Genomic DNA, 18,212 nt, shown 5'->3' on the forward strand with positions numbered 1-18,212 from the left:
GACACTTGACTGACTGAGCCACCCAGACACCCCTGAGCCCTCATCATATTTTATGGCTGTGTAATATCCTGTCCTCTCTAAATATTGGTTATGTACATATACATGTATTTATATACCACATCTTCCTTGTCTGTTCATCCATCGATGCACACTTCAGTTGCTCCCATGTTTTGGCTATTGTAAATAATGCTGTAATAAACATAGGGATGCATATATCTTTTTGAATGAATGTTTTCACTTTCTTTGGGCAAATATCTACTAGAATTCTTGGACCATATAGTATATCTATTTTTAATTTTTTGAGGAACCTCCATGCTGTTTTCCACAGTGCCACCAACTTACATTCCCACCAACAGTGCACAAGTGTTCCCTTATTCACCACAGTCTCAGCAACACTTGTTATTTTATGTCTGATTCTGAAAAGTCTGAAGTATTCTCTTTATTGTTTAGATTTGCATTTCCCTGATAATTAGTGATGTTGAGCTAATTTTCAAATGTCTGGTGGGCTTCTGTATATATTCTTTGCAAACATGTCTATTCAGGGTCTCTACCCATTTTTAATTGGATTATTTGGTTTTTTGGCATGGAGTTGTAGGAGTTCTTTATATATTTTGGATATTAATCCCTGACAAGATTTATCACTTACAAATACCTTTCCCCATTCTATAGGTTGCCTTTTCGTTTTCTTGACGGTTTCCTTTGGTGTGCAGAAGCTTTTTATTTTGGTATAGTCCCAATAGTCTGCTTTGCTTTTGTTTCCCTTGCCTTAGAAGACATATCTAGAAAAATACCGCTATAGCTGATGTCAGAGAAATTACTGCCTGTGTTCTCTTCTAGGGTTTTTATGGCTTTGGGTGTCACCTTTAAGTCTTTAACCCATTTTGAGTTTTTTTGTGTATGTGGTATAAGAAAGTGGTCCAATTTCATTCTTTTGCATGCAGCTGTTCAGTTTTCCCAGTACCATTTATTGAAGAAACTGTCTTTCCCCCATTATATATTCTTGCCTCCTTTGTCATAGATTAATTGACCATATACGTGTGGGTTTATTTCTGGGTTCTCCATTCTGTTCCATTGATCTTTGTGTCTGTTTTTGTGCACAAAACATGTCTGATTTCTGACTCATGGAGCTCACCATATATTAGGGAGGGATAGATAATAAACAAGTAAACAATAAAAAAATTATGGTTGTGGTAGGAGTGGTGAAGGGAATAGACAGGCTTATGTGATAAAGAAAAATGAAAGAGTAAGGACAGAGGATGTTGCTGAGAAGCTGATGTTAGAGCCGAGTACGGGTGGCTGGTGGTGTTGGAGACACAGGGAAAGGGTCCACGCAGAAGAAAGAACATTCCAGGCATAGGAATTAGCATGTTCAGAGGCTTAAGTGAGAAACAAATATCTTGGCACATTCTGGTGACTGAGCGAAGGCCCGCGTGACCGGAGCCTGTGGGGTTTGGCATTTTTCTCAGGTGCAGTTATTGAATTCTGCTCCTGGTCTGCTCCTCCAGTCCACAGCGAGCCCTGGGTAAAGGTGAAGGTCCATTAGAATCCATTCTGAATTGAGGAGGTTTGAGTTACTTTAGAAAGAGAGGATAAAGTATTGTTAAATAGCGTATCTCTTGTTTAAATCTTGCCATTTGGGGTTATTCGAAATATGACAAGCAAATAATCAAGAGAGGCAATGAAATCAGAATAGGCTGCTTAATTTTGCGTTGGCCTCCTTAATCACCAGCACGGTGTGGTCATGTTTGGTTTGTAAGTACAGGAGGAAAGGAGGCTTCTCGTGGGAAAACCGCGGTTCACAATAACGGGTCTGTTGAGGTTGCAATTTTTAGAACCCTCCTCCCAAGTGTCTTTAAGGCTGAGGGTGCTTGGGAACGTATCCTTTTTGTGTAACCTGGGTGAATTCTGATTTCTAAAGTTTCTTCTTGAAGTCGTGTGTAACTTACTCAATTCAACGTTTAAGTCTGAATTTTACTAGGGCAGGGACTGTGTTCACACAAAGCAGTCTACCATTTCTGAGCCCCTGTGTCTCCCCTCTGCTGAGGTTTTCAGGTTCGATGGAATGTAGCTAGTGGTAATGTTGATGGGCTTCTCGTCTCTGTCCTTCTCTCTTCCCTTCCTCCCAGCTCCCAGCATCTGTTTATAGGGCTGAGGTCACAAACGTGCCACAAGCTGAGTGACTTAACAACAGAAAGTTATCGTCTCACGGTTCTGGAGGTAAGAAGTCCAAGATCAAGGCATCAGGAGGGCCATGCACCCTTTGCAGGCTCTGGGGCAGGGGCTGTTCTAGCCCTCAGTCCTGAAGCTCGTGGCATCAGAACGCCCATCTTCACATGCTGTCTACTCTGTGCGCATGTCAGTCTCTGCATCCACATTTCCCCCTTTTATAAGGACAGCAGTCATATTAGATTAAGGGCATTCTACTCCACTGTGACCTCATCTTAACTAATTGCAGCTGCTACCGATTCTATTTCCAAATAAGGTCACATTCCCAAGTGCTGGGGATAGGACTTCCAACATAGGAGTTTGCGGGGATGCAATTCAGCTCATAATCCCAGCCATACGTGTATGATTTGATCACATTGTAATGAGCTGGTTGAGAAGATTAAGCCCTGTTCAGAGAGATGAACTAAAAGAGGAGATGGGGATTCTTGTTGCCGTGATAAGTTGTGCATCCTGGTATAACGCCTGGCATGCTGGCTTCCTTGTGTTTTTCTTTAAGGTCGACAGCAGTGAAGCAGCGAGTGTTCCTCATTACCAAATCACTATCTCCTCATTCTCATTTTGCTACCCTGTTAGGGTTGCCAGACTTAGCAAACAAAAATGCAGGACCACCAGTTAGTTACATTTGAATTTCAGATAAACAGTGAATACTTTCTTTTTCAGTAGGAGTATATCCCAGAGTATGCATGGGGCATAATTATACTGGAAATTATCCTTTATCTATCTGAAATTTGAGTTTAACTGGGCGTCATGTATTTTATCTGGCAACCGTACACCAGAGCTGCTCAACTCTGGCGAGGAATAAGAGGTCTGGTTTCTGGTCTTACCATTAGACATTGAGTCTTCTTTCTGATTAAAATATCACCAAGCGTCGATGTTATGACCAAAAATATATAGAATGTAAAAGCTCAGGGAAAGATGTTTGATTCTTTACGCAGAACCAAGGCCTGCTAGCTTTCCATCTGACCTAGAACAGGTGACTCTAAATGGGCTGAGCATTTACAAGGTTGTTATGGGTTTTGCCACTAATTTGCCAAACGATTCAAGGCCCGCTGGCTTTCCTTCTGGTCTAGAATAGGTGACCCCAAATGGGCTGAGCATTTATAAGGTTGTTTTGGGTTGTGCCACTGATTTGCTGAATTATCTTGGGTGGACCACCTAACATTTGTTGTCTCCATCCTTCATCTACAAAATTGAGAGCAATGGCCACGCTCTCAGCCTCATGTATTCCCTGAATACAGGAAGCCCTGCGAGTCCTCTTACGTGCTTGCCGCTCACATGATCCGCAGAGCCGTACCATTCACATCACTTGAGAACTTGTTAGACGTGCAGGCTCCCGGGCCACACACCTGCATAAGGTCTTGCTGTTTAAGGAGATCCACAGGTGATTCCTGTGAGGACTGGAAAGCACTGTTCTAAGTGCCCTGTGTAAAAAGCACCAAGCAGGCTTTCAAATGACCCTTTGCTTCCAACCTTGAAGGTAAGACAGGGAAACCTGCTAAATTCTGTGAATCATTTGCATTTTTCTGTTCTCTTCCAATTTTGGTTTTTCTAGAACTCTTCCATCTGAGGGGTGGAGGGGGGTGAAGAGTACCATGGGCTGGATTTGGGTTCAAGCTGGGCTGTGGCTCCCCGAGAAGTCACGGCCGCGCCTATAAGGCTTTGACGTCCCTGAGCCTGCCTGTTGCTGCACCCCTAGGACTAAATGGCCGAGGGTGAGGGACTTCTTCGAAAGAAAGGGTTGTTTTGTGGTCTTCAGAAGTGCTAAGTACACATCCCTTGGCTGTCTTGTCCCAGTTGGCTTTGCAGCTGCTGTGCAGCATTTTGCAGGGAGAGAGGCAGAGCCAGGGACCTCCCACACCATAGCCTGGCCGCGTTCTAGCCCCTGGTAGGATGAGACGCGCTGCCCCATAAAAACAACCTCAGACAGATGGTTTGCAAGCCTCAGCTGAAGGCCTCTGTCCAGGGCTCATATTGTGGTTTTGTTCCTGGGCTGCCGGGCAGGAATTAGTCTTGTCTTCTGCTTGTATCATGGACTTGAGACTGGCATCACCTATCAGACTGAGCCCGTCTTTGTAAGATAATCTTGTGGGGGACAAAAGGGAAGAGAGATTGGGAACAGTGGCTCTGGAGACAGAGTCTTGCTTGATGATAGAGAAAGGTACCCAACGTAGCTGGAGGGTACTGGAGGCTCACCTGGCCTGGCCGCATCCTTTTCCCACTGACAGAGCTGAGACACCCAGACCTTCCCAGGGGCACACCAAGGCTGGGCTGCTCATACCCCAGGCAGCACCGGGGCCCGGGCAAGCCATGGGAAGGCTGGGTTTGCCAAATGGGGCAGAGGGAGAGGGCAGACCCAAACAGAGAGACAGAGATCTGGCTCTGTCCCGGGCCCGTGGCCCAAATAGCCACCGAGGCTCCCTTTGGCCCTGAGGACCTGTCTGTATGAATAAGAGAAAATAAACCACTGTCCCCAGTGTCCCTGGCCTTATTAGCCAACCATCCGAAAAAGAGTGGGGAGCCTCTGACCCAGGACTGATAGCCAGCCCTGAACCTGATTTTTTTCCCCCAGTGAACTGAAACATGTTGTTAAACCTACTGCCTCACTTGTTTTGGTCAGTTCAAACAAATACCACAGAGTGGGTGGTTTCTAAACAACAGAACCTTATTTCTCACAGATCTGGAGCTTAAAAGCCTGAGATCTGGGTGCCAGCATGTTTGGGCGAGGGCCCTCTTCCAGTCACAGACATCTTGTTGTGTCCCCAGTAGGGTATGGGGGCCAGGGAGCTCTGTGGGCTCCCTTCTAAGGCCCCAGTCCCATCCATGGAGGCTTCACTTCGTGCCCTAATAAGCACTTCCCAAAGGCCCCCACCTGTAACACCTTCACATTGGCATTAGGGCCCCGACATGTGAATTTGGGGGACTCATTCAGACCAGGACAGGCACTATCTCAACATAACTGTGTGTAGAAAAGTGGACACAACGTAAGTGGTCAGCTCCATGAATTTTCACAAAGTGAAAACATCAGCATCTCAAAGGTGACCCCCTTCCAGTCTAGACTTGATTTTATCCAATTTGCTGCTACAGCCCAGAGGATTCATCCCCTTCAGGGTGCGGTTCCAGAGTCTAAGTAAGTGGAGCCCGAGTTGTTGTGGCTAATTGTTCACCAGCCTCGTGAGTTTTCTTGCTCTTTCCCTTCCCTCCCACACACCCTCTGATCCAGACCCCACCCCATGTTTTCACTTCTGCACATTCCTGTCCTTCCCGATCAAATCCTTTCTTCTGTCTAGCTAGGATAATTGTTTTCTTATTCGGTTCTTACTGAAATAATTTTTGTTCCTGATTTAACAATGGGCTTGTTGACATTGTCATTTTTTATCTAGAGGGAGAAAAAAAGCTGTGATTTTAGACTTTTCTTTCTTTTTTTGCATGGGATCCTTGTGGAGGTATTTTTCCTTTATGGCTCCCAATGAATTTTTTTCTTGAAGTTCATGCTTTCTCTCCCTGAAGTATTCTCTATATGCTGCATTGTTGTCTGGCCAGGTGGGTTGTATATAGAAGCCTCACATTTATAAACAGCAGTGGGGCTGAATGTGTGCTTGGCACCTAGGACTTATTATCTTTCTTCCTTGAAGGCCTGGGGAGGGTTATAGCTTTATTTAAAAAAAAAAAAAAAAAAAATTTCCAGGCACCTGGGTGGCTCAGTTAGTTAAGCATCCAACTTTGGTTCAGGTCATGGTCTCTCAGTTCAAGGGTTTGAGCCTTCTGTCAGGCTCTGTGCTGACAACTTAGAGCCTGGAGCCTGTTTCAGATTCTGTCTGCCCCTCCCCTCCTCACTCGCTCGCGCTCTCTTTCTCTCTCAAAAATAAAATAAAGCAGTAAAAAAATTTTTTAAAAAAGAATGATACATCAAGAAAACAAATAATAAGTTAAGCCCTTTATTTCCAAATTCTTTTGAATGCTTCCCTCATTTTTGCTGCATCTTTTTACATCATTAAAGTATCCTTTATCTTTCTATATTACTAGAGAATTGTTGAAAACCTATCCCAAGCCATGCAAGATGGGTTTAAAATGGTAATCTTCAAGAGTCCTCAGCCAGATCTTTAGTTCTGTGGCCGGGGGTGGGGTTGGGGGCTGTGTGAGGAAGGATTGCATCAGGGTGTGTATTTCTGCTAGTGCTGCCATGGCCAAGTCCCACAGACCGAGTGGCTTAAGTAACAGAAATTTATTGTCTCACAGCTCTGGAGACTAGAAGTTCCAAAATCACAGTGTCGGCAGGTTGGCTCACTTGTGGGCTCTGAGCCACAGATCTGTTCCAGGCCTCTCTCCTTGGCGTATAGACGGCCGTCTTCCTTGTGTGTGTCTCTGTGTCCAAATTCCAACCTTCCCTTTCTTTTTTAAAGATTTTTTTTAACGTTCATTTATTTTTGAGAGTGAGAGAAAGCACACAAGCGGCGGAGGGGCAGAGAGACCGAGGGGGACAGAGGATCTGAAATAGAGTCTGTGCTGATGGCAGAGAGCCTCATGCTGGGCTCGAACTCATGAGCTGCGAGATCATGACCTGAGCTGAAATTGGATGCTTAACCAACTGAGCCACCGGGGAGCCCCCAGATTTCCCCTTATTGTAAGGACACCAATCACAGTAGAGTAGGGCCCACCCTAATATTCTCATTTTAACTTGACCTCTATGAAGACCCTGTATCCCAGTGAGGTCATATTGTGCGGTGGTAAGGGTTAGGACTTGAACGTAGTCATTATCTGGCAGGGAGATGAGGGGAGCCACACTTCAGCCCATACCAGCTGAGTGAGTGTCAGAACCATGGCGATGCTTCTGGTTTGGGAGGCCAGCGGGGGTGTGGCCTGGTGGCCTGGCCATGCAGGCTAAGAGTGGAGTTCAGAATGTTGCCCTGTGAGGCTGTGGGCCCCATGCCTGTCTTCAGCCCCACGCTTCCCCTGGCACCTCGTGGAGAAGGCTGGCCTTCAGGGAGTCAGAAGGCAAGGAGGCCTGGGGGGAAGTGATGGGCCTCAGCCCCGGTCATTGGCAGCATGGCTGTGATCTTCTCCCACTCCTAACTAGCTGCTAGCCTCTTGACCTCAGCCGCCCTGTCTGTAAAATGGGACTAATACTCAGGATTCCTGGGAGAGGTGAATGATGCCACGTACAAGATGTTTACTGCAGTACCTGGCACAGAGCACGTGCTCAATAAGTGGCTTAGGGCTGTTTGTATTCTTGATGCTAAATAAGCACCCTAATGGGAGTACTTTGTGTATGTGGTACATGGCGACAGTTAGCTTCTGATTCTGGTGGAAGTGGTCAGAATGATCTGTCAGTGTAGCACTTTACAGTTTATAAGTCCGTCATGTACTTGATCCTTCGAGCTTTGTGAGAAAAGGTAGATGGCATTATCCTCATTGTCCAGAAGGGGTAACTGAGGGCAGAGAGACCCTGGGTCACATGATGGGCCAGTGGCAGCAGAAATGAGCTTCAGGTCTTTTCATGCCTTACCTGGGTCCCTGTGGGGGGTGGGGGGGGAAGGGAGGGTGGAGGGGCAGCCAAGTGGGAAAGACAGACAGCGCTTTTTTATTTTATTTGTACAGAGTGGAAGAATTATTTTTGAATAGGAAGTACACTCACATGTCCAAAAAGTCAAAGTCTTGTTCTCACCCTGAACTCTTGCTTTGACACTGGCGTCCCCTGTGGCCCTGTAGTTTCCTGTGTGCCCTTCCTGGATTTATCCCCTCACCTTCCACTGTTGCTTTATGCAGACACAAATACGCATGTTTCTTATCTTCTCTTTCTCATGTAGTTGTTAGAAAACTGTGCTGTCTTGGACCTAGCTTTTTCCCCACTGAGTAATGAAATGTATCCTGGATATGCTTTTATGTCAATGGGTAGAGAGCTTCTTCGTTTTCTTCACAAACAATGAGGTATAGCACCTGCAGTGATGCATACATGTTCTTGAGGGCATGGTACGGTGAATTTGTACGTAGATGCACACTCGTGCCACCATCACCTACAGCAAGATACCGCCCTCCCAGCCCATCCCCCTCCCGAAGCAACCATGGGTCTGCTTTCTAAATATCCTGATTGGTTTTCCCTGTTTTTGATCTTTGTTTCTCTCTGATTTTATTTTGTATTTATTTTTAAGTTTTTCTTTCTTTTTGAGAGAGGGTGCACCAGCAGGGGAGGGGCAGGGAGAAAGAAGTACAGCAGGCTCTGCACTCACAGCACAGCAGAGAGCCCTATGCTGTGTTCAAACTCCACAAACGATGAGATCATGACCTAAGCTGTAGTCAGACATTTACCCAATGGAGTCAGTCAGGCATCCCCTCTCTGATTTTAAAAAACAGACCCATTGTTTATATCAGCGCTTCTTAAATGTTAATGTGCATCAGAATTACGTGGAGTTGTCGTTAAGCCTGGAGTCCTGAGCCATCCCGGGGTTCGGGTCCAGCAGGCCTGGGGTAGATCTGCAACAGCCCGTGTTTCCAAGCCCACAGGTGATGCTGGTGCTGTTGGTCCACAGCCACACTTTGTGTAGCCCCGGTGTGTTAGAACTATGGGCTACTTAACTCACGCCTCCTAGATGAAACACAACTTGGATTGCTTCTATTAGTTTATTGTTCAAAACAGTGCTGCCGTGCATAACCTCATCACGTCATTGTGAACATGGCCGGTACTAGTACAAGATAAATTCCCAGAAGTGGAGTCGCCACATCAAAGGGTTGATGCTCTTGGCACTTTCCATCTCAATAGAAATTGCCAAATTGCCCTTCCACGCGGGGTGGGGGTGGGGGGTCCATTTTGCACTCCCATCAGTGGTGTGTGAAGGAGAGCCTGTTTCTCCACAGCCTCAGCAAGAGTATATTGTCAGGCTGGGGATTTTTGCTTGTCTGATAGCTATGAAATGGTAGCTCATTGTAGTTTCATCTGCTTTTTCCTTCTGTGTAAGGTTGAGCGTCTTTTAAAATGCGTAAGGGCCATCTCCATCTTTTCTGTAAATTGTTCTTATCCTTTACCCATTTTTCGGTTGGATTTTTGATCTCTTTATCCTCAGGTGCTTATTAGCAAGATTAGTCCTTTGTTTATGATCTGAATTATAAGTATTTCCCCCTTAAATGATCATTTCCCTTTTGATTTTGCTTGTGGTGTTTTTTTTTTTTTCCATATCTGAGTTCTTTTAGAACTTGAAACTACCATGGAAACAGAATTGGCCATAAGCACAGAAACTAACAGCAAGCAAGTACATTTTATAAATCCAGATGTGAAGGCATTAGGAGAGGAACCAGGAATGAAGAGGCATCCAAGTTGGGCAGGGATGCTCTTTGAACAACCAGTTTTTCGTACCAAGGCAAGAAGTCTTGTCGGCAGGTACCCAGACGCTAAGGATCTGAGAGGTGGATGGGACGGCTGCGGACAGCCACCAACCAGCTCAGTTCATGGGAGGAGGTCCGAGACCGCACAGTAGTACCCAGATGGGATGGGAACATGTGAGGCAGACGAGAGAAGCTGCTTACAGGTGACCCCAGAGGAAACAGCAATGTATCTCTTAGTCATAGGAAGCAAAACAGGATGTCACCAAGAATGTTACTCCCATAAAGGGGCAGCTACTGACTGAGGCTATTTGTCAAAACAGCCAAGGCTATTATTGATTATTCGAGCTCTTTTTAAACTGTGATCAGAGATCAGCCAAGCAGATGACACTTTTGATGAGGGGTGAATAACTCATCTGCACTTAGAAGATCATTACTGAAGGTACATTCTTCCAAAGCTAGATTAATGCCTACGGAAGGGCATATGGACATACTCCGTGGAGGGCAGGGAGGGGGGGGAGAAGACTCCCAGAATGTTGCTGTTGGAAAGGTGTCAGGGGTCCTGTTGGCTGGGGTTACACACTGGTCCTGCAGATCACCATGGCCCTGCAGATCCATTTTCTTTGGCCAGTCTGGTGTTGGCCCATAAAGTATGTTTTAAAATATTGAATTTGTCCCCAGTATCTTTCAGTCAGATGATTTCTTTTTTTTTTTATTTTAATGTTTTATTTATTTCTGAGAGAGAGAGAGACAGCATGAACAGGGGAGGGTTAGAGAGAGAGGGAGATACAGAATTTGAAACAGGCTCTAGGCTCTGAGCTAACTGTCAGCACAGAGCCCGACGCAGGGCTTGAACCCATGAACCGTGAGATCATGACCTGAGCTGAAGTCGGACGCTTAACTGACTGAGCCACCCAGGCGACCCTCAGTCAGATGATTTCATGTAAAGATCTTTCTTTGCTTCTGGAATATTGGGAATCTGGACCCACTGGGCTGTATCCGTCCCAGGGCCTCAGCATCTGAGGAGCGACTTCCTCACTCCTTTATCACCCTCGGGAAGCTCCCGCTGTGCAGTTTCCCACAGTTACCGACTCCCCTCCAGCGTGTCCCTGACCGCGAGACCACCTGTCAGTCACTGTGTGTTCTACGTTTGACTGTTGCCCATTTAGTAAGCTGGAGAAGAACGTGTCCTCTCTCAAAGCAGAAATAGGAATGATAGACCGAGAAGGTGCGATGGTTGAAGGCCAACAGTGGAAGCGTACTGTGGATGTGCAGATATTCCCAGGGTAACCAGCGGACCTCTGTGCTAAGAGATTTTAGCTTATGACACCTGGACTGCTTTGCTCGTTTGGGTTATCCACCTGGTACCTATAGGCATTTTGCTGCGACTCGCTACCAGATGTGCTGCAAGTTACTTTTCTGAAAAATTCTAACAGGGTTCTGCCAAACCATTGCCAGCCTTTTTGAGAGCTCATGCAGGACGGGAGCAGTCCTTAAAGAGCAAGAACTCCAATCTGGGTCGTGAGAGGGTTTTTATTAGAATTAGTGAGCAACCAAAAATTAAAAAAAAAAAAAAAATCTGCCAGAAATAGGGATTTGTTTATAGCCTCTTGGAAGAATACTTTGTGTTCACAAAGTATCCAGCCTCCATGGCTCTGTGGAGAGCAGAAAAGGCCAGACTAGTTCACCCTCCTGCTTAGATCAAAAGTAGAGAAGTAGCAGTTAAGGGGGAAACACCAGAGATAATGTGTAGAACCAGAGCATGGCTTCTCTGTATTTCTGGGTCCTGCTACTTGTTAGGATTGTAGGAAAAGACCTCAAAGGAGCAGATTACCACCAGTAAGGATGTGGAGCCAGGGGGTGGTGTGAGTGGCTTGTGTTGACCTTGAGTTGGGGTTGGGCTGGGGTGCCGAAGCCCTTGGGAGACCCTGAGGATGGCCGGTATCCCTTACCTCTCTGAACTTCATGTCCTCAGTTGCTCTCCTTGCCCGTTAAGAACCATTCCCCATGGCTGGCCCATCCCCCACATCTATGCAGATGTGTCTTCTCCTCATCGCTGTGCCACCATCCTAGTGCAGGGCACCAACCACCCTGAGCAACGTGCTCGGGTCCCTCAGAGCAAGGCTTCTGCTCCCTGTTATTCCCCTTCAGCCTTCGGTCCATTTCAGAGCACTTCTCACACCTGGCCACTGGTGCTGTTTTTTTAAACTTAAATATATAGAAGATAAAATGTATGATCTTTCCCACTTCTAAGTGTACAGTTCAGTAGCATTAAGTACATTCACTTTATTGTGCAAATGATCTCTAGAGCCCTATTTATCTTGCAAAACTGCAACTTTCTGGCTATTCTACAGCAACACCCCATTCCTCCTCCCTGCCCGGCCTTTGCTCCCTAGCGTTCTGGTTTTTGCCTATGATTTTGACTACTTTTACCTTATATAATGGTATCATACAGATATATATTCCATATATATGGAATCATACAGATGTCTTTTGTGATTGATGTATTTCACTTAGCACGATATCCCGTAGGTTGATCTGTGCTATAGCATGTGACAGGATTTCTTTCCTTTTTAAGGCTGAATAGTGTTGTCTGTGTATACCACATTGTATCCATCTGTCTGTCAATAGCACTTGGGTCCTTTGCACCTTCGGCTATTGGGAAAAATGCTGCTGTGAACACAGGTGTACAAATATTTCTTTGAGATCCTGATTTCAGTTGTTTTGAGTATATATTCAAAAGTGGAATTGCAGGATCATATGGTGACTTTTTAATTTTTTTTAATGGGAATATAGTTGACCTACAATGTTCTAGGGTTTCAGGTGTACAACATAGTGATTTGACATTACACTGTGCTTATCACCAAAAGTATAGTTACTGTCACCATATGAGATTATTACAGTATTATTGACTCTATTTGCTGTGCTGGACTTTTCATCTCCATGAGTTATTTATAACTGGTAGTATGGACCTCTTAATCCCCTTCATTTATTTCACACATCCCCTACCCCCACCATCTGACAACCACACATCTGTTCTCTGTATATATAACTCTGTTTCTGGTTTTTGGTTTGTTTTTTACATGCCACATATAAATGAAATCATAAGTTGTTTATATTTCTAGGACTTAAAGAAAGGCCCAATAGTTTTTGTTTTTGTTTCCCTTGCCTTAGGGGTAAGATCTCCTTCTTTTTTATGGCTGAATAATGTCCCGTCATATACACACACACACACACACACACATATACACACACATGTATATATATATGTGTGTGTATATATATACATATATGTATATATACACACACACCCCACATCTTTATATATATCTATAGAAATATCTAGATCTACAGATAGAAATCTGTCTGTATATCTGTGTGTGTGTGTGTGTGTATATATATATATATATATACATATACATATACATATATATATACACACACCACATCTTCTTCATCCAGTCATCCACACTTAGGTTGCTTCCATAATGTGGCTATGGTTAATAATTCTGTAGTAAACATAGGGTTGCATACATCTTTTTGAATGAGTGTTTTCATCGTCTTTGGGTAAATACCCAGTAGTGGAATTGCTGGATTGTATGGTATTTCTATTTTTAATTTTTGGGGGGAGAAACTCCATAGTGTTTTCCAATGTTTGGACCAGTTTACATCCCCACCAACAGTACACAAGGGTTCCCTATTGTCTACCGCCTCACCAGTGATTGTTATTTCTCGTTTGACTCTAGCCATTCTGACAGGTGTGAGGTATTCTCTTGTAGTTTTGATTTGCATTTCCCTGATGATTAGTGATGTTGAACATGTTTTCATGTGTCTGTTGGCCATCTATATGTCTTCTTTGAAAACCTGTCTATTCAGGTCTTGTGCTCATCTTTAATCAGATTACTGTGTGTGTGTGTTGACTTGTATAAATTCTTTATTTTGCATATTAACCCTTTATTAGGTAGATCATTTGCAAATATCTCCTTCTATTTTGGACGTTGCCTTTTTGTTTCGTTGATGGTTTCCTTTGCTATGCAAAAGCTTCTTATTTTGGAGTAGGCCCAATAGTTTTTGTTTTTGTTTCCCTTGCCTTAGGGGTCATATCCAGAAAAATGTTGCTAAGGCTGATGTCCAAGAGATTAATGCCTATATTTTCTGCTTGTTTGTTTGTGTAGGAGTTTTTATGACTTCAGATCTTAGATTTAGGTCTTTAATCCATTTTGAGTTTACTATTTTTAATTTTTTAGGAACTGCCATAGTGTTTTCCATAGTGACTACCATTTTACAGTGCATAAAAGTTCCAATTTATCTACATCCTCACCAACACCTGTTAGTTTTTTTCATTTTTTAAAATTTTAGCCATTCTGATGGATGTGAGGTTGTTTTGATAGGCATTTCCCTAACAGTAATGATGGTGAGCACTTTGTCACATACACGTTGACCATTTGTATGTCTTTTTTTTTTTTTTTTTTTTTTACAGTTTATTTGTTTTTGAGAAGGAGGGAGGGGCAGAGAGGGAGGGGGACAGAGGATCTGAAGCAGGCTCTGTGCAGGCAGCAGAGAGCCCAATGGGGGGTTCAAACTCATGAACTGTGAGATCATGACCTGAGCTGAAGTCGGACATTTAACTGACTGAGCAACCCAGGTGCCCCTACCTAGTGATGCTGGTCTTGATGGAACTTTGCATGTGTTTAGTCATTTTATAGTTTGAAAATCTGCTGTGACAAATTCGTGTCCTCTGGTCCTCCATTCTGTGTCCTCGCAGCCATCTTCCCGCACCAGTGCCTTCTCTGCCGGCCCGTGGCCCCACGTGTTGCCCATTGTCTCACTGTCACCCTCTCCCCCTCTCCTCCTGCTTTAATTCGGGCCTCTGTGCTTCCTCACTGTAGATCTGGAGGCAGCCCCCTGACTGGTGTCTTCACCTCCAGGCACGACGCTGTTCGTTGCTGCCAGAGTAAACTTTCCAAAATCCATATTTCATCATTTGCCTGTTGGATTTGAATTCTTCCATGTGTCCTATGTCGTCTCCAGGGTAAAGCCCACCCCCTTTCACGGCACCCAGGCTCTCACAGCGGCCTCCCCTGCCGCCCCAGAACCTCAGCCTCATTCCCCGCAGCCTGTGCAGACCCTGCCTCCTCAGCCTAGAGGCTTCCCCAGGCTTCTCCCCCACGTGCCATGTCTTCCTTCCTGTTCACCCTGACTTACTGCCTGCACCGCCCACCCAGCCGGTCGGCCCGGGCCTGCCTGGGCGCTGGGGCGCTCCCTCTGCCCCTGGGCCTCACTCACGGGCCTGTCTGTAGGGTAAGTGTAGCTAACTTATCTGGCTCCTCGCTGGTCCCTGTGCTTCAAAGCCAGGCCAGTATCCCCTGTCCCGCACTCCGGCTGTTATCCTGGGGCCCCTCACAGAGTGGGTCTGTGTGGAAAGGAGGAGGGAGAGGAAAAAGACTAGGCTGTCTGAGTTCAGAGGTCGCGTGCTCGCTGCCCTCCTGCCCCTCAGCACCAGGGACTGTCACCTCCGTCCCTCCTCCCCCCCGTCCTCCCCCCTGCCCCATGCAGGGCGGAGGGGATGGCTAGACGCCCAGAGCAACCCAGTCAGCTCTGCTTTGCTCCGTGGCCGCCCTGAGAGTCCCCAGCCCTGGTCCGCCTTCTGGTAAACGCATCCCTGCGAAGACCCGTGACTCACGTGCGTGTGACTCGGCGAGAGCGCAGCACAGCTGGAAAGGCAGCCAGTGTGTCTGCTTGGCGGGCGGGGGAGGAGGGGCTGGCAGAGCTGCACGGATCCAGGTCCGGGTTCACGAGCCCTGGCAACCCTAGCCTGCTCACTGGAGCGAGAGTATAAATCCTCCTCTGCCCGTGGGGAACGAGGAGGCCACCTCCGCAGAGCAAGGCAAGGCTTATTACATAGCTGGATTCTGTCTAATTATTACTATTAAATAATATTTTAATAAACTGCCATTTATGGCATCTTTGCCACAGGTATAGGCACTGTGATAGTCCTCTTGATACAAATCATTTCATTTAATCCTCACACTAGCCCAACAACAGAAATCGTAACAAATTCATATATAGCACTTGCTATGTGCTAGATCTTGTTCTCTGCACGTTGCTTTGAAGCCATCTGATTCTCAGGGTAACCCTACGATACAGAAACTGCTGTTACCCTCATTTTACAGATGAGGAAACTGAGGCACAGAAAAGTCACATACAGTGGTGCCCTGAAGTCACATAGGTGATGACAGAACTGTGATAGAAACTCAGGCTTCTGAGTCCACACTCCTAACCACTACTCCATGCTTCTGTGATGAAGGCGATAGTCCCATCTTACAGGGATGGAGATTGTGGCTCAGAGAGGTTGGCCACTTCTATATGATTGCACAGCAGAGAGTGATCGAGATTGACTGTCTCTTATCCTGGCTCCTAACCACCGCGCACTCCTGCCCAGATGCAGGAGATGTAGTCGTCACCGTTTGTGCTCAGTTCTCCTTAACCCTCCCCATTGGCACTTCCCAGGGGCCACGTGCAGCGAGTGAGTAGAATTCTAGGGAAGAAGGTTTCTTCCAAGTCTAGGGGCACAGCAACGCGTATTCTGCTTCAGAGGCCTCTTCAGTTTGGGTCCCAGTGTACTCCCTCGGCCCGAGGATGTTGACGTGGCTCTTCTTACCTCCACAGATAGTGAGAGCGTGCACTACCACTATGGGCCGAAGGACCTGGTCACCATCTTGTTCTACATCTTCATCACCATCATCCTGCACGCTGTGGTTCAGGAGTACATTTTAGATGTGAGTGACGTCTGGATTCTGAGATCACAAGCTGGGGCGATGCGGTGGGCAGAAGGGCCTCGCCTCAGAGGACCCTGCACCTCTGTGCCCTTTACCTCCTCATTCGCATACCCTCATGGGTCCTATGGACTGGACATCCTCACCACACGCTGCGGTTTCTGTCCCCTCTCACAGCCTTCTTAAATTTTTTTTTTTTTAATGTCTTATTTATTTCTAGGAGAGAGAGAGAGACAGCGTGAGCAGGGGAGGGTCAGAGAGAGAGGAAGATACAGACTCTGAAACAGGCTCCAGGCTCTGAGCTGGCAGTCAGCACAGAGCCCGACGCGGGGCTCGAACCCATGAACCGCGAGATCATGACCTAAGCGAAAGTCGGACGCTTAACCGACTAAGCCACCCAGGCGCCCCTCTCACAGCCTTCTTAGAAGTGCATGGGACGCCAGTATTTCCTGCATGAGGGGACAGCGGCCTGAAATGGCAGGACACAGTCCTTATGAGTCTGTCACGTGTGGCCTGATTGTGGGACATTTTCTTTACATCTAGGCTGAGGACCTCAGTCTGGCCACTTTCTCAGCATGCTTGCCTTGAACTGAGCACTCCAGGCACCCCGCAGGCTTACACCGAATAGCCGGGGTCATGGCCAGCTGTAGACTGCTTTCCTTTCAAGGGTAGAAAATGGGAGTTTGAAGCCTACCCATTTCCAATGCACCTGCATATATTAATATGCAGGATTCTCTTTATTCTTCAGAAAATCAGCAAACGGCTTCACCTCTCCAAGGTTAAGCACAGCAAGTTCAACGAATCTGGACAACTGGTCGTCTTTCATCTCAGCTCAGTGGTATGGTGCTTCTACGTGGTGGTGACGGTGAGTGGCCCTGGGGACCGCGGAAGCATGGGGCCCAGGCTGCTGGCAGTGCATCTCTTCTCAGATGGCTGAAAAAATGACCATGAAGGGCTGAGCGGGGAAGGAAGAGTCAGGAGCACTTTGTAAAAGCCTTGAGCGATTTCTTGGAACTACAGCTATTTTTGTATCCTCATGGTAAGTGAGGGACCAGATGGTATAGATGCTCTTTTATAGCTGGAGAGAGCCCTCCTGTCCAAAAATAAACCCTTGTTACAGCTATTCTGTAATGTTACGATAATGGTACCATGCATCTATGTAGCACTGTATCCTTTGACAGTGCTCTCCTTCCAGTGCTATCCCATATGCTGAGTCTTTTGTTTGTTCTGGTTTCCATATTAATGGATTGACGACATCCAAGATCAAATCTTGCAGTGTCCCTGTGGCCACGTGGTTCTGAAGTGGTAAGGACCAGACTGGGACTTAGGAGTCTGGTTCCAAGTTCAGCACACTCTCTGTTTTACCACACCGGCCTCGTGCAAACATCCCCTTGTCCGCGCATCAAATCCCATGGGAGTCCATGCCATTCCCACAAATGCCTGGGGGACCAGACAATTTATCTACTGCTCGTTTTTACACAATAGGAATCTTATTTCAAGCAGCCTTTGATATAGCAGAATTCCTTCCTAGCAAGGAATGTGGACAGTCCTTTGGGGTTCGCTGTAACAAGACCTGGCCTGTGATGCATGAAAGTGTTTAATTAGCCGCCCCCCACCCCCACGTGGAGCAAGTCCTGTCTGTAACTTGGTCTCTTTCTCAAGAGCTAGAATTGTCCTGTGAGAAACGTAGGCCTTAGGGCTTGGAAAATTCAGCAACCCTATCATCTCTAGAAGTTCCCTTCCCCGCCTTCTGCTGACCTCTCTTTCCCTGCCTTCCGCTGACCTCTCACCCCCTTCCTCTTCCTTCAGCGACAGTGATGAACTTTCACATCCTAAGGAACTCTCTGCGTCCAGAGCTGAACGCTGAATTCCCGCTCTGAAAAGCAGGAGTCCTCATGT

General features: G+C 46.3%; 1 protein-coding gene across 3 annotated transcripts in view; it reads left to right on the plus strand.

The window, feature by feature from the left end:
- The window catches only part of TRAM2 (translocation associated membrane protein 2), an 82,445-nt gene that overhangs the window by 45,827 nt on the left and 18,406 nt on the right, over positions 1-18,212 (plus strand). For all 3 annotated transcript variants that reach the window (XR_005525564.1, XM_039217472.1, XM_039217473.1), the window contains exons 3-4: positions 16,207-16,316; positions 17,062-17,178. Coding sequence is in view for 2 of the 3 variants with exons in the window: in XM_039217472.1 (XP_039073403.1) it covers positions 16,207-16,316; positions 17,062-17,178 (227 nt within the window). In the remaining variant the exon portion in view is untranslated. The remainder of the gene's footprint in view (positions 1-16,206; positions 16,317-17,061; positions 17,179-18,212) is intronic.

This window comes from Hyaena hyaena, unplaced genomic scaffold (genome assembly GCF_003009895.1).
Source record: "Hyaena hyaena isolate Hyena2069 unplaced genomic scaffold, ASM300989v1 scaffold_694, whole genome shotgun sequence".
Lineage (NCBI taxonomy): Eukaryota > Metazoa > Chordata > Mammalia > Carnivora > Hyaenidae > Hyaena > Hyaena hyaena.